Source organism: Neodiprion lecontei, chromosome 6 (genome assembly GCF_021901455.1).
Source record: "Neodiprion lecontei isolate iyNeoLeco1 chromosome 6, iyNeoLeco1.1, whole genome shotgun sequence".
Taxonomy (NCBI): Eukaryota; Metazoa; Arthropoda; class Insecta; order Hymenoptera; family Diprionidae; genus Neodiprion; species Neodiprion lecontei.
In genome coordinates, this window is record NC_060265.1 from 21369477 (window position 1) to 21394085 (window position 24609).

The window sequence follows — 24609 nt, forward strand, 5'->3', positions numbered from 1 at the left end:
TTCACCTCACGGCGAATTCATTCTAAATCATATATTTTCATTCTAAATACTTTTCGCTCCTACTTAACGTACGATAATTTGAGATTAATAAGAAGGGCGTTTTTTATCTGTGGTACATGAGCAATTCAGGATCGGTCATAAAAACTGAGTCCGAAGTATAAATCATTAGCATGGAAATCTTGATTATAATTTGCAGCGATATAGAGAAAAACAACGCGGAATTTGTGCAGGTGATAAAATGAGAGTGTAATAATATAAAATCACTTACAGAAACCCGTAAGAAACGTGCTCATGCGAATCGCTCCATCGACTTTATATAATGGTTTACTACACATAACCACAAGTGCATGTTTGTTCTGCGCCGATGTGGAATTCCGAGTTTTTACCGTCAGACCTGCAGTTAAACGTGGTTCAATTTATACATTTATCACCCTCCAGATTGCGTAGTTGAAATGATTTTCGTTGCTGTATAAATCAATTATCTTTCTTCGAGTTTCAAATTGCCTTACCTGTAACGTATATCCTTAATAATAATTGTTATTGTAATAATGATAATAATAGTTACTCGTAAATCATTTTTATATAGAAATTTGTCTTGCAGTTATTTGTCGGGGTTACGCCTTTGGGAAATCTTTAATCAAAGTAAAAGTTTCTGCTAAAGCTTTTGTGGTATATGAACGTCTGCATACCTATAGTGTATACACATGTATATAATGTATATACCTGTATACCTATGGTCTCGTTTTTACGGCAAGTTTTTTTTGTCCCCCTCCCCAAATCTTCGTTTCCTTTTTGTCCTTATCCTCTTTTTCGCGGCAGTGGGATGACGAAACTTTTCGTTAATCGAAGTCAACGGGATTTACGCGCTAGATCACAATAATTCCTTCAGAGAAAAATAGAAAGGCAATCAACTCTATCGAGCAGTGATCGACTTGTGTACTGTATACCAAATGATAGAGTACAAACGATCTTCTCCGGAGAAAGAATAAAACTTTGCTGAGTTATAAGTAAGACAAAAAAGGAGGAAAACAAGAAATCACAGGTTCTATCAATTTTGCAAACTCATAATTGGCAAGGATGATTAATCTTTCGTGGCTGTTAATAATAATTAATTCAATATTGCCGTTGTTCGACATTTCACCTTATCGTATTACAGGCTCTACGTATGTAATGTTACGCTGCACAAGCGCGGAATATGTGCCGAAGTTAAACTTACGACAAGTACTATTATATAAGCTGATGTGCAGTTCTGGTTAAATTCCAAGTACCATGCAGCAGAAGCGCGCTGTATCGTATACCAAGAGCCCTGCAGCATTTTCCGCGGTTCGTGTGCATCGTGCCCGCGTGTTCAGCGAACCTCTGATTCATGAATTTCCAAGAGCGTGTATCTATCTTTCATCTTCATGCGCCCTCTTCTTCCGCGGCTCTACGTTCGCGCTTTTTCATCTTGCTGTTTTACTTGTTTGTTATTTTTTTTATTTTTTTTTTTTTTCGCAGCGTAATTTTACGCTACCTCGGCAACGGTGCCCGATATTCTCGTTTCCATGACGTATTATACCTACGTATAGGTATGCATACATAGAGTGATTATCTAACGGCTAAGTGGTACGTCGTCTGCTAGAAAGTAATGCGCGTGCGCTAAAATTCGAATGCAGTTGTTTGTCAGGGCGACCAACAGTCATAAATTTAGACGATGGATCGCCGCAATGTATTTAGGTAATCTCAAATATTTTTACAGCGGTCGGCGTTGCACGCAACTGTCAACGAAAAATGTTGAAATTTGCGAGCTTACGTTTGTGATGATTGGCTGCTCTGACAAACAACTGTTCTCCGATTTTAGCGCATGCGCATTACATTGTAGCAAACGACCGACTGTTCGGTCGTTAGGTAATCACTGTACATGTATATATCATTTTGTGTATTATGTAGGCGTATAAAAATTATTTCGCGACAGTCACTTTGCATCGGGATTATTAATGTTCCTTACTTTTTTTTTTAAATCTACACGTCCTGCAACAAGTTCGATCCGTTTATCAATTATCGGAGACTCGAGTTAGCGTAATTTCGAACGTGGGAATCTCACAATCCGCGAAGTTGTGTTTAATTGTCAGCTCAATTCGTTGCAGGGCGTGAATAAGATCAAGAGCAGTGAGGAAAATAAGGAAAAATGAAACAACTAAAAAAAGACAAAAATTAAGGAAAAAAACTGGGACGACATTTTTTCGCCGATAGACGATCCGATCCGTGAGAGACGACCGGATTTCAACGGGCGTTACGGCCGGACGTGACTCTGTCGAACCGTGAACAACGAGACAGTACCTTATACGTCTAAAAGGAAACCAGCAGATGGATGATGCAGCGACAGGGAGTGGGCAAATTGATTGTCCGTGAACAATCGGTACTTTTGTCATGAGCGGTGCCGCGTATATATTGCAGCGTTGTAAATTTGTTATTGCGTCGAGGCGTGATGACTTGTAATACAGGTATCTACATTTAGTACCAACGGAATTACGAGTACAGTGAGTTTTTTTATCTGCAGAACGATGCGTGCGCCTTATTCGAGCAACCGGGGTTACAGCTTTCATTTCACTTTTGAGTACCGTATACCGCCACGACCATCTAAACGTTGTCGGAATAAATGATATTCAAAGTTTTCATAAAAAAAAAAAAAATGGCTGCGTTCCGAAGTTAGCTGGAAGCACTAAAAACTCCCTAGGATAGAGGTGGCGCTGCAGGTTTCTCAGTGTTGCCAACGTAACTGTCTAGTGTAAAAAATTAGCCCTCTCAGATTCATTGTCCCCAAGTGTACATAATCGGCGGGACAACACAAGATATACGTTACTTCCACTACAGCTCGTTACTAGGGAAAAACGAAAAACGCAATTTGAGGCGGGAATCCACTTTTTAAAAAGAGTTACTCAGTGAACACGAATAAGTATATCATTCGTAGTAATCCTTAAATATAGAATAATTCGAAGACACAAGAAAAATTCAAGGATATTTCCAGGACTACTGGACACCATGTGTATATATTACAACATATAAGTGTGTTCCATATTTCTTGACTATTTCCCAGCGCTGAACATCGTCTCACCTAACATTATATATAGGTATATATTATATACGTATCCGAATTTTCGATAATCCGAACTAGTTCCGGTCCCAATTGGTTCGGATAATCGAGATTCTACCGTACAATACTAGATGAACGGTAAAACGCAGGTAGGAAAATTTACCAATCGATCAAGCTAGGCGTTACTCCGGGAACTCTTGTATTACAGTCACTCCTTAATTACGCCGGTGAAGTTGAATCGATATTGAATATAGAAAGGAAACGATCCTCCTTCTCCGCTCCTGAACAGCGTACATTAATTATCTCAATGAGGAATGGTTTTGAATTCAAACTCGAGTTTCTCATTTTGATATTACTTCGCGTTTTTCAATTCCCTTCTCTTCCTGCTTCTCCTCCTCGTCGAATGAAACTCGAATACATACACACATACACACATGTACTGCTGAAACTCTCTCGACCCTTGTATTATACCTGTACGTATTTATACACATAGTTGAATCCTCTCCGAGCGGTGTTTCTGCTCGCGATAATTTTGCGGAGAGAGATCTGAATCGGTGGGAAAATCATGGGGTCGGTTCGAGGGGCTATTAATGGATTAAAACTCGGCGAAATAATGATGAAATTGAGGTTCGGTTCACCGGGAATCGCGCACTCGGGACTCTTGAATTTTTGACATTATAGGTACATAGTTTTCCTTTCCGAGCCGGCGAGCCGATGCTAATTCAATATCGCTCCTGCTCTCCACCCTTTAATTTTTCATAATATTGTTCGAAAGGGGGTTCGATTACATAGGCAATTAGTCGCCTACCACTTCAATGCTCGCCTGTATTAATTCAATGATCCAAATTGTCCTGTTTCAGGTGCGAACTCTATTCGTCAGCGGCTTGCCAATGGATGCGAAACCGCGAGAGCTTTACCTCCTCTTCAGAGCGTACGAGGTACGTAAATAGAGACTGACTTTTGCAATAGACAGAGACGTATGATCAATTTTTAACCACGAGACGGCCGAGTGATCGATACTGTAATAGAAACGCGGCGAACGCTTGATAATTTAGTCATTTTTTTTTTTTTTATCAACAATCGTACTCGTATATACGATTTAAATTATTCCCACAGAACTCGGCGAAGCTCGGTTGGATTTCGCGACATGCTTCACGCCGCTCAGAAATCGATACGAACTATGGTTAATATTTAAAATCTAGGCCAGATCACTTATTACCGATTAGATCCACCGACTGCAGAATTTTATTATTATACGAGTTTCGTATGACCTATTAAGTAACTGAGATTATCAGGACACGGTATTATAATTGAAGATGAAAATGAAAAAAGCCTGTAAGTGTCATTTCTTTCAACGAAAAAATTCCACGGATGAATTCAAGCGATAACTAACTATGCAAACAAAAAAAAAACAGTTTTACTCCGTTTTTTTTTTTGTTTTGTTTTTCAATATCTGATTACAGGCTTTTACATCCTTTTTTAATTCTCGTTCTCAATTATCAATCAACTTTGGCTAATCAAGAGATATTGTATAAATGGTCAGCTATTATTGGTTATTTGCATTTTTTCGTACGGGTTGTCCGTTATTTTAAAAATTATGGAATAATTAAAAAATGGTAAACATTTTTGTTTTCAATTCAAATCCCCTTGACCCCAAACAACAAGAACTATGAAAAATCGTTTCGCAAATTTGAAAAGTGGTCGTCGGCTCTCTGAAATCAAATTTTTTCCTCAATTTTCTAACGTAGTACGCCATTCGATTCTTCCTTTGGTCTCATGACGAATCAAAAATTATGAAAGCAGAAAAAACCTTTTAAAAAATTTCGATCAATGTTACTTGCGCCAATGATAATGAATACGAATTTAACTTAACTGCTTAATATTTGATGGAAACGAATCTGAGCAAATTCGAATGATAAATGCTAAGATATGAACAATTTGAGAAACGACTTTACAGTCAGAACGATCAAAATAATTCAACTTTGGTGTTTTTCATCCGAATTTAATGTTTTTGGATTCATTTTTTTTGCCGGCCAGATTCCCACAAAATCTCTGAAAAACGTTCAACAAATACTTCATACGTTACGGTATAGTAGTAATGTGAAAATGTAACGATTGATGAATACCTGTTGCAATGTACTTACGCAAATGTATATTTTCATTCGCTCTCGACATAACTATTTGTAAAATTAAAAAATTTTTTTTAGACAATCGATATAGTGATTTTGAACATGCAAGTTGTGAAACCGTTTGCCAGATTGTTGATAACTTGGATTTCGTTATTCAAATTTGCTCCGATTCAATTCTATATCGCATTCTGGGAATGTCGTTTTATTCTTAATCTCTATTATACATTTTTAAGGTAACATATTTTTTGATACGTTTTTGTCTTTTTATAATTTTACATTCATATCGCTCGATCGAAAACTCCGATAATAATGAGCTCTTAACCCTTTGAGTCACACGTTATTGTGCTCACTCAACTTTTGTAACAAGATGGTATTTTGCGGTTTATGGGCTTGCTGATTACGAATCCAAGCTTGAAGGTATTCAAAAGTACGAAACGATCAGTATAAAAAAAAAAACAATGCAAATAAAAATTAAGTTTTGAAACATCGGATAAATTATTCGGATATATGGCGAATTTCATCCAAGAGTACTTCGACTCGAGGTCGTACAACGTACATACCTGATGCCTTACATACATACCCAGTCTGGCGGTTTGAAAAATTTAAACGTGGAAGAGCCAACGTCGGTGTAAAGGCGGGGAGCAGAAGAGGCGCCTAGGCACGTCGAATCGATCCGGGACTCTGAGAGCGTAAACCAGAGCGAATAATAATATTTTTCAGCGAACCATGTCGAGTCGGAGAGAGAATTAGCTGGTGGCCGGTGGTGTAAAACATATCGAGTCCGCATAAGACGCTGGATAAACGACTTCTTTTCAGGATCAGGAGAGGCTTTACAATCTGTTATATACATATATATATATATATACATCGATACTCCGAGTTTCTTCTTTCCCCCGTTCCCTCGGCCGTCTCTGTTTCTCCCGCGTCATTTATACACTTCCAGGTATAATATAAAGAAGTGTACGTATAATGTATGTATAACAATTGATTGGACACAAGTTTGATACGCGTTTCAGGGTTACGAGGGCTCCTTGCTGAAAGTGACGAGTAAAAACGGCAAAACCGCATCGGTGAGTCATGTATAATCGAATATTTAAATATATATGTTTTGTTATATTTATTGTGCCTATAATTCGTTTAACTACAAGACCGCACTATTTCATTTACTTCACCAATAACAGTATTATTCGCACGCTAATTGCACCTGTGTATGTATTGTGACGTCGCGGCGTCGAGGTGATTCAGTTCACTCGATTCGCACTGTATTGCATAACGCAGAACGCGCCGTTGTAATCAGGAGGAAGTTGGTAACGTTGCTAAAACGATGCATTTGTAGGAAAAATCGTTACTTCGAAACTTTCGGAATTTCTGCAATTTAGTAAACCATGAGGAACAAAACATACTCTTATTTCGGAAAGCCGACTTTTTCGATTGTTATTCTAAAATTGTACAGTAATGATTTTTTCCCTCAAGTTTCGTTACGTTAACGTTACTAACTTCGGTCTCATCCGATGCAAGCGTTTAATGAATTTTGAACGTTTAATTTTAGAATTTATACGAAAGAAAAATCTGGTTTACAGAATTCAATTTATTTCTGTGCAACCATCTGTGCTGGTAAAATGGAATAAATTATTTTCGATATATTTTCATATTTGCAGATTGCAATTGAAGTTTGTTAGATTATTAAAAAGTTTGTTTTACCGGTGATGGTTAATTTCTGTTAATTTTAGAAAATCACGAAATTATATTCAGTATAATGTACCTATAATGCTTGTTTAAACGCATACGTGGAATAAATTTAACGATATAAGATTCGAATTTCATCTTCTATACCACCTAGACTCTGTACAATTCAACCTTGATTGAAAAAAGCTAGCTTTGCTATTTTTGATGAAACCGACGAAGGCAAGCTCTTATCGCAATTAACGAAGCTCTACGTGCCTCCAATACATATCGTCCAACAGCGACTGATTTTGAGCGAAATGGCGAAAATTTGCCGCGGTTTACACGTATATACATACGTACCATTATACTATACCTATATACAAATTCGTACATATAGTTCATTGAAACAGAACTCGTGTCAAAGTCTTTCCCACCCCTATGCTACTTGTAATCCCCGATTTCACCGCGACGCCGAGTCAAAGCTCTTTGTTCTCGCGTTAATTACGTTAACAACCTCGGAGATATACGTTTCCACAAGTAACGCTTTCTCCTTCGTCTCGCGTGTAGTTTTTTTTTTTTTTTTTTTTTTCAACTTCATTTCCTCTTGCATTTTTTTTTTCTTTCTCTCTCTCTTCCTCTCTATTTCCCATTTTCCTTCTCCGTTCTACACAGTATTATTCTTATTATTATTATCGTTATTGTTATTATTGTAATGTATCTTTAATCGTTTTTATACCGCTTATGATAATATACGGTACGTGATGATATTTTTAAACCAAAGCCCACTTCCGGAAACATTCTTTGCCTTCCTCCCCCCCACTATGCTATTCTATACGAGCAAGTATATATTAAGGTATGTATGCGTGTATGTATGTATGTATGTGCCTTGTACACGCGTGTAATAATTTATTTATATACGTTATATTACAACGGGGGGCTCGTTTCACGTTTTACGTCGAGCAAACGGCGTGTCGAGAAAAAACACAATTTCCTGCGGGCTCAATTATCGTTTAATGCTCTACTGATCAGCGACGTCTATTTTAGCCGCGCAGTTGTTAACTCGGAGTTACACCACCATGTCGCAGTTGTTAGCAACCTTTGTACATTTTTATACAGACTGTGCACGCTTCGCAGGATTTTCGTATTGTTATATGTTTATACAAATGCCGAATGAAAAAAGTTTAACGAAGAAATATTTCCAAGGTCTTTGTTTATTTGTTTTTTTTTTTCGAGAATTTCTGTAACAGTTCCTGCAGCCGAACATTGTCCTTAATTGTTTACAACATAATACAGTGTATAATATGTGAATAATTTTGAAATTGATAAATTCTATTTTCAAACAATTCAACGATTTATAAGGGAATTAGTTTATAGGTGTATAGGTACCGCGAACCGATTTGCTCATGTTTGAATTCATTCAACAGTCTAATTCGATGCGAAGCAGGATTGTATACCGATATTACAGCTTGTTTAAATTTACGAAAACCTTGAAAGTTTATCAACGCGTGCATAATAGTACGAATATACGTACAGTGTGAGTGGCTAACGGTCGAATGGTTTAACGCGCATGCGTTAAAATTCTACAGCAAACGCAGTTGTTTCGTCAGGTTGACCAACCGTCATAAGTCCGGATGACAAGCCGTCGCGATGTATGTAACCTCAAAAAAGTTGGTAGTCCCGACAAAGCAACGGCTTTTTCTTTAGAATTTTAGCGCATGCGCGTTAGATCATTCGACCGTTCGCTACTCGCTCTGTACATATTTTGTGTATATATTTATACACGAGAAGCGCCGTGAAAGAGCGTGTGAAAAATCGTACGGTATATTATTTATATACCTATAATTAATAACGTGCGTTAAATTGAATTTCAGCCGGTGGGTTTTGTCACGTTTCATACGAGAGCCGGTGCCGAAGCAGCGAAACAAGACTTGCAGGTAATATTTGTACATCATGTAATAACGTTAAAAACCTAGAAGAGCCTGTCTCTCTTGCGGTTTATTCCTGTAATTCTTAACATGCATATTTTTTTTTCCATCTTGATTCCTCCACCCCCTCCCTCCTCGTTATTTGTTCACCCCCGATTAGACGGCACGGGTTATTTGCTACATAGTTGCAGAATAATAATATAATATTATCATCGATTATCATGTAGAATGTTATTACTATTCATATTATAGGTGTATTATTATTGTTAATTAAGGAACTTTGTAATTGGTACAAAACCTGTTATATACCTATATATCTGCTGGGTGCACCGTGTGATTATTATATACATACTTACATTAATATGGTGTTCCTCTGCCTATAAAAGAACCCATCTGCCAAAAACCCATCACCTCATCTCTTTGCCACACGCAACTGATGTCACGCAATTTGCAATTTCCTATAATATATTACGTATATATTATATTATATATACGTACTGTCATTTGTATACGATCGTTTGGATTTTTCGAACGACGGGCATATTCAAAAGAAATTTTTCTTTTCAATTTTTTTTTTTTATTTTTTTTCTACCAGTACTTTAAACCTTTTCTTCCGATTATAATATCATACGTCATATCGTATACTTGGGGTGTTATTAAGAAATCAGTCATCATTTTTCCTCTTCTCGAGTAACCTGCCACAGTTTTTGAATTATTCGTAATTTTGTTTTTTCTTCTCTTGCTACAAATTATATTTTAGAATTACAAATATCGGTTTTCAATCATTTATTTCCAAGGGAGGAAATGATAAAGTTCAAAATTTACTTATTTGAGGAATTCTGTTTACCTTAAACAAAGTTCACTTTCGCAAAAGTCTTATGAAAAGAAAATGCCGAGCTTCAAATTTTTCGGAACGGTGCCACATTCACGTATAAAGGTGGTATAGCCCTGTTACAAATTCTTCAAATCGAACGCTTCGTTCGAGGCACTATAATATATGTTTGTCGAGAATTTTTCACTTTGAAATATCGAGTCTTAGACTCGAGGCACAGCACGTGTAATGATAAATTATAGTGCAGTAGGTATCTACGTGAGGTGAGGAAAAACGTATCACTGATTTGGTTTGGAGCACTTTGACGCATACAAACAATTATACACACAAACTCACACAAAAAACACACGCGTGGATTTTTACCCATAGACATATCACAGGCTCGGTAGAATGAACGAATGTGTTTCTTTCTATTCGTTTTTATATAACACAAAGATCACCCCGACTAGTTTTGAGAATGTATAATATAATTTACACGCGAACGGAGATATTTGAATTTTGTTCGTTGAATTCACATTACTTTTTTCATACTTTCATTCGTACATACATCTGTTTTTCTCGATGTTAGAAGTAATTGATAATAATTATACTGCGTGTAATAAATAAGAGAATTAGGTCAGGATGTACACACTTTTTGCGTTTGATCTTATCATTCCTTTAAAACGTTATGAAAAAAAAAAAAAAAATTAAAACATCACAATAATAATAACAATAATTGAAATAACGACAAAGAAGATAGATATGTGTAATGTAACGCATACGCATATCTATATATACAAGTCGAACTAATTTCTGGGGGATCTATTTGCAGCAGGGAGTTAGATTCGACCCTGATATGCCTCAAACCATTCGTTTGGAATTTGCAAAGAGTAACACAAAGGTTAGCAAACCTAAGCAACCAGCCGCTGCAGCAGCCACCACCTCGCACCCCGCTCTGATGCACCCTCTAACTGGACGTAAGTATGCACCGCCACTGAATCACACTCGCTGGTTATTATTAATCACTGTTTCGTACACAGCCCCACAAAACCGCCCTCGCCCCCCCCCCTGCCCCCCTTTTTTTCGAAATCCACTAACCCCGTTGCACCTCCGTTAATATGTATACCTATACGTATTATGTATGCTATACCTATGAAACAACAAACGTACCTGTCTTTTTGTGTCTAACACTATTTTAACACCGAGTGAGTCCGAGTGTCTGTTTTTTTTTTTGTCTTTTTTTTTTTATTTATCATTTCTTATTTTTGCTTCGCTGTCAGCGCGATGAGCGCATTTCGTGTTCGCCTGCAAAAGAGATAAGACTAAGAGATGGGAAATTACAATACTTTTTTAAGCTACACGCAGTGTCTCTTTGCGTATGTCTCTCTCGATCATTGATTTACGTTATTACGTACAACTGTAATAATTATGTTGGGCGTATAGTGTACTTATATACTATATACGGAATAAAGACTGACAATAGGGACACGTACATAATATCGTGCATGCCTCCATGTACGTTGCAATTAATGTACAAGTTATAATAAATTAAAGGAACGACTTCGATCGTCAGGTGAGAAAGACTTAATTGTCAGCTATATCATAGCGGTTATCGAATAACGAGTTACAGTGTTACCATTTATACATCGCAGGAAGTAAATATAAAACGGATTACATTCACGGAAGAGAGCCGATCATTCCAGTTATCCTTAGTTAAAGGTCAAACGGAATAATGTCAATCGAGTCTCGCTCTATGCATTCTATGCATATTAAAGATTCGTCGCTGCAGACCGGCGCGGGCGACGAATTTAGAACGATCCTTTTTTCATCGTTATATACTATGTATAATGTTTTTCTCTTCTTTTTTCTTCATTCAAATGTCATTTCGCGTAAATTATGCACGAGTTTTTTTTTTGTTTTTTTTTTTTAACCTTCTATATTGGACAGAGAATCGCTTCACCTGTTTCCCTTGTCGACCGGGTTATCGTATACATCGATCTGTGAGACAGACGAAATACATCCAGACTGACGAATTTGAAATTGGCAATTCGGCCGACAGACTTACGAAATGATCCGGAAAAGTCAATTATTCGTGCAGAAGGTCCGGATTTTTTTTTCTTCCTATTCTGCATTTTTCCCTGTCATGCACGCGATGATATTCACCTGTGCAGCAGCCTCTGTATAATAATTGTCGTAACTGTGCATAAAATTCGTCGGTACAAATCGTCATGTCAAATTACACGTATATTAAGTCGTGTATTCGCGATTACTATGCCTATACAATAATAATAATAACAACTTTGACGAGTATTTTTATGCCTTTGAAAACGACGATCGTTATTTCGGTGCTTTGCGAATACGATAGCGGATCCGTCATACCGTGCTATACGGTAATAAATAACTTCTGTCACAATTCTCGGTTGTGGTCGAAATAACGATACGTACACTTGGGGACAATGAATCTGAGAGGGCTAATTTTTTACACTAGACCGTTATGTTGGCAACACTGAGAAACATCCAGCGCCACAGTCGGCCAAGTGCGAAACTAACTCAATCTCAATAAACATAACATAACCCATGACCGTCGAATCTAACCTTAAAATACCGCGGGGATAATGACTTGTTGGATTGACGAGTATTCTAAGGTTAGATTCGACGGTCATGGGTGATGTTATGTTTATTAAGATTGCGTTTGTTTCGCACTCGTCCGACTATGGCGTTGCAGGTTACTCAGTGTTGCCAACATAACTGTACAGTGTAAAAAATTAGCCGTCTCAGATTCATCGTCCCCAAGTCTACATACACACGCTGCAAGGTTTGAGATACGATGGTATGGCGTGTTTTCTGTGTACGGCGTTAAAAAAAGATGGAATTTGCTTTTCAGATCTGGGGAGTCCGTTTTTCCCTGGAGGACCGGAGCTCTGGCACCATCCGTTGGCCTACTCAACTGCCGGTGAATTACCTGGCGCATTGCAACACGCCACCCTCGTTCACCCGGCGTTACATCCTCAGGTCCCCGTACGTTCCTATCTTTGACTATCTGCAGAAAAAGCTCTGGAGCCGCCGACGAGCGCCCCGATGCACGTTAGTCATACATGATCGTTTTATACCTCGTATAACTCTAGATATATAGGTGTAAATGCCCTGTGTTTGTTTTCACGAATCCACAATTAGTCCAGTCGGAATAACGAGGCTGAAGTTAGTAAAGTTAATTGTAATGATTTTACGTGTCAGAAAAATCTTTATTTCACAGTTGCAGGAATGTATAAAATGCAGTAGATCATAGCATGGCAAAACTTATTTATATATTTGGTGGAAAACTTGACTCCTTCAAAGTCACTATAAACTTGCGAAATTGTTCTTTTTCCTCCCCAATGTTTCGTTACGTTATCGTTATTAACTTCAGTCTCATTCGGAACGTATGTTCGAAATTATTGATTTTCCATACCGTTATTTTCTTTTTCTAATCCTTGGGGGGAGGTCGTTGGTAGTCTAACTTCAGAATTTCTACCAGATTCAGCAGTAGCTTCGGCCGCCACTTTGTTTTCGTTAAATTTAAACTTTGATTGAAACAACTTTTTATCTATGACCGATATTTTTCGACTTAAACCATAAATTCAAGATGGTTACCGAAGATACTGCAGAATCTTGCCGAAATAATGGATTTAGACTACCAATGACCTCCCTCCTCCTTAAAGGATTAAAAGAAAAAAATTTTAGTATCTAAAAATTGTAATTTCATTGTTCATTTCTAAATTGTGGTTTTTTTGTGCATTCCGACTGGGCTAATTATCAGACTGTTTCGGATCATGGCGGTATTTCTTTTCTTACCCAGCATTGAAGGACCGAACGTTTAGTGTTTTTGCTTCCTAAGAAAAATCTTACCGAAATAGATACGTGATTTTAAACCAGGCCTGCATGACGCTTCACAGCATTTGACTTTGCCATATTTGATGGTATCATTTATAAAAACAAATTTATTCCAGTTTCTTCGCTGAAGTTTGCGAAATAATCGTGTTGATATTAGCAAAATCAGGAATTTCTGTACCTTTGTTTAAAATGATGGAGTGAAATAGTACTTCTGTAAGGTTTAAGAAAACGAGTATGTCATTATTTATATTGAATTGAAGCCGGTCCAACAGACTTTTGGATCTGAGCCAAAAATTCTACATCTTGGTAGGATTCTTTATAGTACGGTAAAAACCGACCAACGTTTAGACTCTGTTGCAACAAGAAAAAAACAAATATTGCCCTAATATGCGAACAGTCTAATCCAAACCCTGCACTTGCCTTACGGGTTATAGATGTTGCAACACGCGAAAAAAGTCCCGGCTCGTATGATCTTGACGTGTATGTTTTTGCTATATTATAACGTATACAGTTGTACATGCTTACATATATTATTTATTTCCAGAAATATTTCTTTGAATTTATCTCTTGTATTCTTTGTCTCATCCAGCTTCGTGAGATTTTATCTTAAAAAATGTCGATGTAGTGACTTTTGCGATGTTTATTGCCTTGATCACCTTTCTGATAGATTTTTGCGGCACGCAATATGAGTCAAATTGCAATTTACGTATGTTAGGTATGCTGTATATCATTGTTGTCTAATTTTCTTCAAACACCGGAGCTTTTTGTACAACGGTAATATCTCTTGGCCACTAAAATATTAGGCAGGGTATATTCCAACAGGATCGAAACCTTATAAAAGTCGGATAGTCTTGTGCTTTGAGTTAATTACCGCTGTCTGAGTATAATTCTCGGTGAAACATTCTTCGTTTCGGACAAATGTGTGTGAGAATTCGAGACCTTCAAGTCTAATACTAGTATATTAGACTGCCTCAAAAAAAAAAAAACTTTATTTCTCTTCGATCTCCCACTTCATGGTTCAACAGTTTAAAAAAGCCACACTGCGATTTGCTTTCACGAGGTTAAATATTACGTTAAAAACTATGATTCCATGAAGTGGGAGATCGAAAAAAAAATTAAATTTTTTATTGAGGCAGTCCAGTGTAAATATTATATAATTACACCGTGAAATCGAGGGAAAGGGAAAAAAGAAAGAACGTTCATGGAATCGCAAGTATGGGTATTCTCTTTAATCTTGCAAACAGCGGAAAAAGCCAATTGACTCTTGTCTCCGTTAGAATGGGGATGGAAAAACCGAGGCTATTATGTTTTTTTTGTCCCGTCCCTTATTCGACCTAAACAATTATAATCAGCACGTTCGGGTGTCTGTACACTACACAATAATAAAATTTCGCCAATATATGTAATACGCAATATGCACGTACAACGTACTCGTAGTAATTCTCACAGAATTCAGCATCACAAACTCCGAGCCTCTCTATCACACCGCGCTGCAGGCTCCGCTTGTTAGCACCCTTCTCTTGTCATAAAAGTCACGTATGTACTCGTCCTGTGGGAATTCTCCCTGGGATAGGCTTGTTGCCGATGATATAGGCGTATATATGCCCCACGTATGTACTACACGTGTAGGTCGCTCAGGGCCGTACTCTCGGTCTACAACGCTAGAGCAGTGGGTTTAAAAAACACAAGATAATTGTCGGAATATCGAATTTCAAAAAACGCGAACATTTGTCTTATAGAGAATTTAACTATGTTGAAAAAATTCGAGTACGAAAAATCGGTAAAAATGTAGAAAGGTGTGTAGAAAACAAGAACATAGCATCCCCAAAATTCTACCATATACATAATATTCGTATTTCTTTTAAAGATTCTGTATATTTGCTTTTTGTTACACTTTGACCTTTCCACGTTTTGAAATACTATCAAACGGATTTCGCGATTTCGTTAATTCGATCTTGCGATACACCCTCACGTTTTCTCAAAGTTCTCCGCATACGATCCCCCCCCCCATACGGCTGGTTGCCCTCTCGATTCCTTGCCGACACGTGCACCCACCCCTTCTACACACGTTTCGACCCTGGCTCGATAGAAAAGCCGCTCAGTGACTTCGTCGAGACGAACCCGGGCAGCTGAGCACCTTTTCTATGAGGTCCTGAGAGATCACCGCCAATCTTTGCCGGATCAGCACCGACTGTTATATAACTTTGGCACCCTGCAGACAGACTTCTCGACACTCCCTCCTATTAGGGATTACGGCGAGATTTGAAAATTGTCCTCCACTCTAAACGCCCGTCCTCCGGGCTCAATCGACGGATTTTGGATGATTGACGCAACGGACTAATTGCACCTCAACCGCCTCCCGAAACTACTCACAGCTTTTTTTTTTTTAGCTTTTGTAATTTTAAATTCAATTACGAATTTGTGTATTTTCGCTGTACTTGTTTTCAAATGAACTGACGTTGGTTCGTTTTTTTTTTTCGCAACTTGTTTTGTTCCCTAGCTTTTGCGTTGTAATCACGATGCTCACGGAAATTTAGCGAGTGACTGAAAGTCTGTGTTCCGTGCCTGATTTATATGTTTATATTCGTATTCGATTTTCGAATCGTTGTATATTGTACGTACATAAGTCGAAGAAATTTCAATATTCAAAACGATGCATTTGATTTGAAAATTTGGCGAACAGATTATTACAAGATATTTTCTTGCGGATAGTTATTATCCTCAACAATATATCCTCGTAATGACAAATGCGTCATTCGGTCGAATATACGAGACCGAAGCAAAAGTATCTTGATTTTTTTAACGACTAGGTAAAGGACGCTTTCGCTGCAATTCATGTATAAACGGATACACATAATTTCTCTTTTATATTTTATTTGTAAAGCTTTCGTGAGGGACGACGAAAGTGAGGTGAAAAATTGAGCATGCCCTATCTATGCACTTGTGCGATCTAACAATGTTTTTACACGGATCTACGTACTTCTGCCCGTATCCAAGAAGTCGATGACCGGCAGCGCGGAAGGCACCTGGAGTAATCCGATTTATGGTGTTTGTGTACCGCAGGCACCGATATCCCTGCAACATCCGACCACCCTGACATCGATCCACGCGTCGCTGCCGCATTTCTTGCCTTCGCCGGCGCTGGCGTCACCGGTAGGCTCGTCCTCGTCACAGCCAAGCATCGCGGTGAGCAACGCGCCCTGCTCGACCCTCTTCGTCGCTAACCTCGGCCAGTTCGTCTCCGAGCATGAGCTCAAGGAGATATTCAACAGGTCAGTTTAGAGGTTGACACATACATATATATTATATAAAAGAGATACGTAATATATATGTATAAAAGAGAGCGTCGAATAATCGACGATGAATATGGAAAAGTTTATTTGTGTAACGGATAACGTCTTTCATATAGTATGTACGAGATACACTGATCAGCATCCACGCATGGAGCGTTCAATTACATGGTACACCATTCGCGGTATTTTTATTTAATAAAGGGGAGAATTTCAGTGTATTTTTTTATACACTCTGTACAATGGGCGTATACGATGCGGGAAACACGGACCAATGAGCGCCTTTAATGACTCGGTTTGTCAGATTATTATGCCAACGCAGAACGTGGGATGACTAGGTATGAGTCAGAGAGAGACAGCTGGAGAGTGCGTGTGTCGGAAAAGGGGGATCGGACGATAGGTGTAGGGTAGTGAGGAGGAGGTCGACCTAAATCGATCGCCAGGATCGAGGAACAGGCTCTACGGCATCGTAGAAACTTTGGAATCATTCGGGGTGGCCGTATGGAACCTGGAAATCCTTAACATTCGTTCCTTCGAATTCTTTTCGATGCGGAACTGTTCCTGAAACAGTCACGAAGACCGGGAAAAATCGTGAAATTCGAAATATCATACTGAGAGAAATTTGTAGTTGTGGTTACTACACAGAGTAGATACTCTGGTTATTTTCACTTTTTACCATACCTAAATGAAAAATACAGTTATGGGTACAGAATGAAAATGACTAATGCACTTGTCTGTATGAACAAAAATCTAGTATGCGTTACTATTGTAATCATCAATTATACAATAGTTGCTTGTTCCAAATTTTCTTGCAATTCCAATAACATTGAAACCCTCATTCTAGCGATACCCCAAATCTTACGAACATTATTGTATATCGACCACTTAGCAAATGAAATTTTTTCTCAGTGAAATTTTTACGGCCACCCTGATTAAATGTAAAACCTGTTAATATACCGTAGGTTAGTCGATGTTCAGTGAAATTTTGAAAAGCAAGAGTAAACTGAGTGATGAATTTGGTACCAAACTACCAAATATCATTCAAATGATAATTCAAGTTATTAAAAATCAGTATCAATTTCGACCGGTTGTATTCTAACCGATTTTCATTTACCAGGGAATCTAAAATTGACACGAGGAAGGGGGTTTGTGAAATTACTCGTCAAAATTCAACTGAACAGAACAGCCTAGCCGAACTAAAGCGACACAAAAATATATAACTGCTGTACGGCAATGAATAACTATTACCATTACACGATCACTTCATTTAGCGAATCATTAATCTTCATCATCGTCACGCTTGCATTGAGACATGTATAATATTATACGGGGCTTTTACACGCCAACTCACCAAGGATTTTTTCTACGATAGTACGACCCTTGAAAGCTTTTAAGAATGGTTTCAAATTTTTTGAATCACTCGTCCTTATCCTCTTACGTGTTAAACCGATCTCAAATACACCCAAATTTATTTTTATGAAACAACAATCCAAAACATTTGGTTTCCGAAGTGAAACATTTTCACGCAAGATTGAGCATGGGACCTTGTTTTTTTCGATTTTTTTTTTTATCGATTTTTCCTATATTCATACTTGTTAAAATTTGATTACACAATTCAAAAAAAAAAAAAAAAAATGAGAATGTATTTAGAACCAGAGAAATAATTAAAAAAAAATATTATAAAAAATCGCTAATCAAATCGGAGATGCGGTATGTATTGTAATAGATTTTTGACAGGTATGATGATAGAAAAAATAATTTAAACAATTAGAAAAACTGATGGAAAAAAGAAGAAATATAAAAACACGATGTCACGCTCTGAATCTTGTTTGAAATTTTTTTTTCTTGTTTTATAAAAATCAATTCGGGTGTTTTTGAGACGGGTTTAAAAAATCAAAGGGTAGAGACGAGCGATCAAAGAAATTTCAAAAAATTTTTAAAAGCTCTTCAGAGTTCGAACTGACGTAGAAAAAATCCTTGGTGAAATTAACAAACATCACGGTCAACCGCTTACTGATTTGGCGTGGAAAGCTTCATACGTACCCGTACATCCGTACCTGACTAGACGAATGCACATGCACCACGCACCTCTGTATCATCATCTTCGCGAAACTGCAGCCGAACACCATTTCCTCTTGGAGACAGGAACGAGCGACACCTCGATGAAATGAAAAAGAAAAAAGAAAAAAGAAAAAAGGAAAAAAAAGAAAGAAACGTTGAAAAATTCACTGAAACCCAGCCTGTAAACTAACCCTTGTTTGTGCACAGTTTCCCCGGGTTCTGTCGCCTCCGTATGCACACCAAGGGAGGCTCGCCGGTTGCCTTCGTCGAATATCAAGATGTTCGCTACGCGGCCCAGGCGATGGCCACGCTTCAGGGATCGTTTCTCCTATCTTCTGACCGGGGGGCGATTCGAATTGAGTATGCAAAGTCAAAAATGGCCGAGGTGGGCTTTACAAACCTATGGACGGAAGTAGGTTTCACTTTATACCCATTCTATATTTATCTGTTTATATATTTTTCGACATTACTCTGTACATGTATACACACACCGTGTACAATTATACATAATTGTGTATAACATACCCACTGTTATGTGTAAAATTTACTTATTATCGTTACACGGCACACCTCATAACACACACACACACGTGATACAACGGACCTCTCTCATCGCTCTCTCTGTCTCTCGCTGTAATCGAGCGACTTGGCAATTAATCGCGACCGCATTGTTCGAAATACGGATTTCGTGGTGTAACGATGATCGTAGCCGGTATACAACGTGGGCTTGCAAAGTTAAAGTTTTGCATTTACGCTTTGAGCCGTAAAGTATCCTCACCTATCATCCACGGGTCGAGGAGTAGGTTTGGCGAAAGAAGAAACGATCGGAATTTATCATGAGGTCGCGCTTTGACTGTACAAGTGGGTCATGCGAGAGGCATTGAAAAATGGAGAGGACGCTTCTTTTCTTTATCTCCCGCATCCTTCGATTCCTCCACCTCGCAGGGAGGGAAAAATCGTTCTTCAAACCGATAGCCAAGTCCCTCGTCGCTGCATGTGTATGTGTCACACTCGGTTGGTCGTCTTACATGCATCTATTCACGAAGGAAACACGTTTTACGAAATAGTATGCTTTCAAAACGATCGGGTCTCTGCGTCTATATGAAAAACTAAATCCGACCTCCTCACTACTGCCGGCTTGAATCGCAGTTGTGGAAAACAGATGTATACCGCAATTTTTTTTTCTCTCTTCTAATTTAATATTATTATAGTGGTAAACATACTTTGTTAGATATAGAATATTCTCCAGCCGTCCACGATATTCGTGTCTAATTTTATGATTCTCTCTTTCTTGTTTCCAGGGAACAAAGGGAGATGAAAATGGGCAGTCTTAAAGTTGACGTGAGCGGAATGTGACAGGTACGCCAGTAGTGAAGTCGATAAATTGATCGGACGATCGACGTGTTGCGAAAAAATTATTAAGGAGAAAAATTAGGGGGCACGGAATGGTTCGCAGTTGCGGTTTTGCACATGAGTAGGATATACGGTGTAAAACGATATGCCGTATGTATGTATGCATGTATGTTTGTCCGGGCGTGCTATGGCAGAGCGGTTGTTATGAACGACCGTGAAAAACTCATTCGATATGTGAGGTGTATCTAACTGCGGACAGAAATTCGTACAGCGATTATGATTATTATTACTATTATACATATATCATACGGAAGGCCCGGCGATATTTTCTCTATATACATAACATATCCGTACACATGTATATACATATAGTATATATATGTATAAGAATACGTTTTCTTATGCATACATATAGATTGTATGCATGTATATTATATATATTATTTAACTTATTCGTTCGTGTAATATTTAATTGTGTAATTTTATAATTTTTAATTTATTCGAAAGGTTTTTACGGATCGTAATTAACGTCCCATCTTTGCTCTTCATTTTTTTTTTATCAATTTCGATTTTCAAATTAGCGTAACCGCCGTTGAGAGGCTCGCGGATATACGGATATATCGATACGGTTTGAGGATCTTATACGATTAGTCTTCAGTTTACATGTAAAAAGGCACTGTTAAAATCACAACACACAAAAACACACGTTATAAAATTATAGGCGGAAAGAAGAAAGAGAGAGAGAGAGAGAAAAAAAAAAAATAACAATTGATCTTATTAACCGAAAGCACATTGTATTATTATAAAGTTATATATAGTATATTATATATACACTTCATATATATTAACATTCAAACAAGCTTAATACCAAAGGTGCCCTAAGAAACGTGTATTTATGTTTATCATCAGCATTATTGTGGGAGAAGGGAGAAGAAGTAAAAAACAAAAAGAATAAAAAAAAAAAAAAATAAAACGAAAAAAAGAAAAGATAACAAGGATTGAAAAAACAAATGTGGATAGTACGAATTTGTATCTGTTTGAAGAAGATATATATATCGATAAGTAATGTCGTCGCGATCAAGGAAAATGACGTCGGGAGAGTGTTACAGAATTAATAATAATAATTATATTATTATATAACGAATGTGAACATATCATAATATTAAGGGTAGCAAAAATTGTATTTAAGCGTAACTGTATATGATCTATGTTAGTAGCAGAGGTGTGCCCCGAGAGTTATACATTAGAACGATGGCCAACTCGGCACGTAATTTGCCCAAGTGCCTTCCTGTTGGTCGAAGTCATGGTACCCGTAATTTGCGTATATTTAAATACCAACATGTCAGACGACAGTGTCGCTTTTACTTAACCAGAGATTATTTTTAAAAAAAACTTTCGTAATCACTGCTACATACACAAGATAACGGGAAAATACAAGATTCTATCGTAACATCGGATGTAACTGTGCAGCTATTATACCTATACTCGTAAACACAAATTCACAAATTTCGATCAAGCAATATTACACGATGTATAGCCAATTGGGTTTGCATATTTTTTTTTTTTTTTTAGCGTCACAGTTTTTTCATCGGAAATTCTACGTATGATTCTGAAGGATTGTAGAATTTTTCAGAACTTGTTAAAAAAAGAAAATATGGAGACAAACGAAAAATTGTTGAACGATTTTAGAGAAATTCATTGCTATGTAATAATTACGCCGCACATTGTACAGGTATATCGAATCGACTTCGCAGAATACTGGGCATTCATTACATACGTGTCCGTACAATTTTTATTTAATTTTTACGATTGTGATACTTACGAATCGCTTCCGAGTCGCGGATCGCATCGGTTGATAATATACTTTTAAATTTATAAAATAATAAGAAGAATTAGATGAAAATGAAGTGAAAGTAAAAAAAAAAAAAAAAAACACCAACTATGCAATGCAACTATTCGGTTCCATTTTAATACCGTCCTGAATATCTAGACTCGTTGCATTTAATTTGCAATATTTTTCTAAAGTTCTGATAATTTTTTTTACCTGTGTTCACTGCACGTTAATTATTATTAAATAGTCTTCTACATATCTTGTTTGAACCCATGATAAAGCATAGCGTTTGTAATAATATCGTAAGATGTCGATAGTGAATGTCAAAAGACTTCATCGTTCGTGTGTTCGCTCCTTCCTGACATGATGATTCCGCAGCTACCTTATTCGTTATACCATTTTGCATATAGACATTGAGAAAAAAAAAACTCTTGAAAATTGCCTCTACGTGCCGCTTGGTCCCATTTTCTTTTTGCTCTTCGTTTAATAACGAGAATCAGTGCTCGTTGAAGACAATTACCCGTTACCTATGAATGAAACGATATCTGTACATGTCAGTTTACTCTATCATAATATTTTCAAACACGAACGATACTCGGATACTCGCGGTGAAGTGTAGACAAGGAAAAAGAAAAATTAAACATAAACTTTAATACAGTAGTCATCAGATATACCAGATGAAAAATCATATAATTTGATTTAGTATATCTGATGTATACTTATCTTCTTACATACTTTATCGAATCCACAAGATAAATTATGTAATAAATTGCACAATGAATTCTTTCAAAATATTGTACGATTTAACACATGAACATTTTCAGCAGGGCAATGTTGGGTGCGGATCTTATGACATTTGTATCGCAGGTAGACGAGTAGAGAGAATTTATACACTAAGACGGATATTAATGTATTCTATTTATAAACAATATTACAATTTTACATTGCATATCGTAATTACTAAAACAAGACCGTACGCTATCCGGGCAGGTGATTCTTCGACGAGTTATTATACATTATACGTGACACATTATATACGATTATAGGCTCAACTGTACCTCGAGCTGAAATAAATTTCAGCCACTTGCTATCATCCGAGCTAATTATGCAGATGTACAATTTTAGTTAATTAACCGTTTAGTTGCAGCTACACCACGTGAAGTATAATTTCATTTTATTTAATTAAATGCACACCCAGAACACCGAATGGCAGAATTCATAATAATTATTTCTGAATTACTAGAATTTCAATCATGTATGTACATACGTTTTACCAAACAATGACTTATCCATTCACGTATACTGAAATGAAATAACAATTGAATATATTCTCTCACTTATACTCCATTTGGTTTTTATTCAAATCAACTGAATTACAATCAACCATCAAGTCTACATAGCTATACCTTATAAGAGAGAACTCGGCCTGCCTCCAACTTACACAGTTAGTTACTCGAGTTCAGCTAACCGATGTGTTATACGCAATTATTGTTATCTTGCATTTTTAAGCTCGACTGAATTTGCATATGTACAATCTAGACAATTACTTGGAGGTATAAACGAAAGTTTCTCAACAAACAGAGATGAATAATACACCAGAAAACCACACAGACGAGAAAACAAAAAAAAAAAAAAACTCTATTTACGACAAAACTCGCATGCATGAACAAATATAATGTACACGTATATAAATTAGCAATATCTTCAGAGGTTGTGTTCAGACTATCGATACACTTGTACAAGTATACACATAGTATATGAATGCATCCGACAGGAATTATATAAGTAATACAAGTACATTATATACGTGTAAATATTGTACATGTGTGTGAAAGTAAAAAAAGAAAAAAAAAGAAAAAAAAAGGAAAAATTGAAATAATGTGGAAGAAAAATATGTACATATTATATATTGTATTCAAACAATATTGTATATGTATCTTGCATATAACTTGTTAATTTATGTATTATTACAAGATAATAACAATAATTAATAGCGTATGAATAGGGAAAGTAATTATACATATATTCAATCAGTGAATTACATTTAGGTATATTATATAATATAGGTTGGATTTAAAGTGCTTTACAAGTGAACTAACTCATATCAGTAGACATAGTAATGGCTAAATAGCGTTAAGAGTGGTAATATTTGCGTATGTGTATGTATATATACATATATGTATGCATTAACACAAGAATATTAGAATATTTATAACATATTATATATATATATATACATACACACAGATGAAAAGTATATAGAGCTATACATGCGATAATGGGGTATCTAGTTATATACGTACAGTACGGTTAGCGTAATTGAAGTATAATTATGAGGAAGAAAAAAACCACCAAAACAAAAAATCGGAGAAGAACTAAAACTAAAGAACAGTTTTTTGCATGTCAATCAGATATTTTGTATCGTAGAGAAAGAATTTTATCGTATAATGTTTGAATACGTTTTTTCGATGCAATTGAGAAACGGTTTGGTTGAAGATTTTTCTTTTAAATTTTCACTCAATACCTATATGTTTTACCTCGTTCGGTTTTTGTAAGACTAAACAACACAATTACACACATCATGCATATCTATACACTGCA

At 36.9% G+C, this 24609-nt stretch overlaps 1 protein-coding gene across 7 annotated transcripts in view; it reads left to right on the forward strand.

Moving 5' to 3' along the window:
- LOC107226903 (protein couch potato) overlaps positions 1-23653 on the forward strand; it is a 41704-nt gene extending 18051 nt beyond the window's left edge. For 4 of the 7 annotated variants that reach the window (XM_046743752.1, XM_046743751.1, XM_046743753.1 and 1 more), the window contains exons 3-10: positions 3934-4011; positions 6219-6272; positions 8739-8801; positions 10436-10580; positions 12488-12621; positions 16471-16745; positions 19032-19236; positions 20126-23653. In XM_046743752.1, the coding sequence (XP_046599708.1) occupies positions 3934-4011; positions 6219-6272; positions 8739-8801; positions 10436-10580; positions 12488-12621; positions 16471-16745; positions 19032-19236; positions 20126-20158 (987 nt within the window). In that variant the 3' untranslated portion in view covers positions 20159-23653. The remainder of the gene's footprint in view (positions 1-3933; positions 4012-6218; positions 6273-8738; positions 8802-10435; positions 10581-12487; positions 12622-16470; positions 16746-19031; positions 19237-20125) is intronic. The other 3 variants (XM_015667882.2, XM_046743756.1, XM_046743757.1) reach the window with 3 other exon arrangements.
- Positions 23654-24609: the final 956 nt, after the last annotated feature.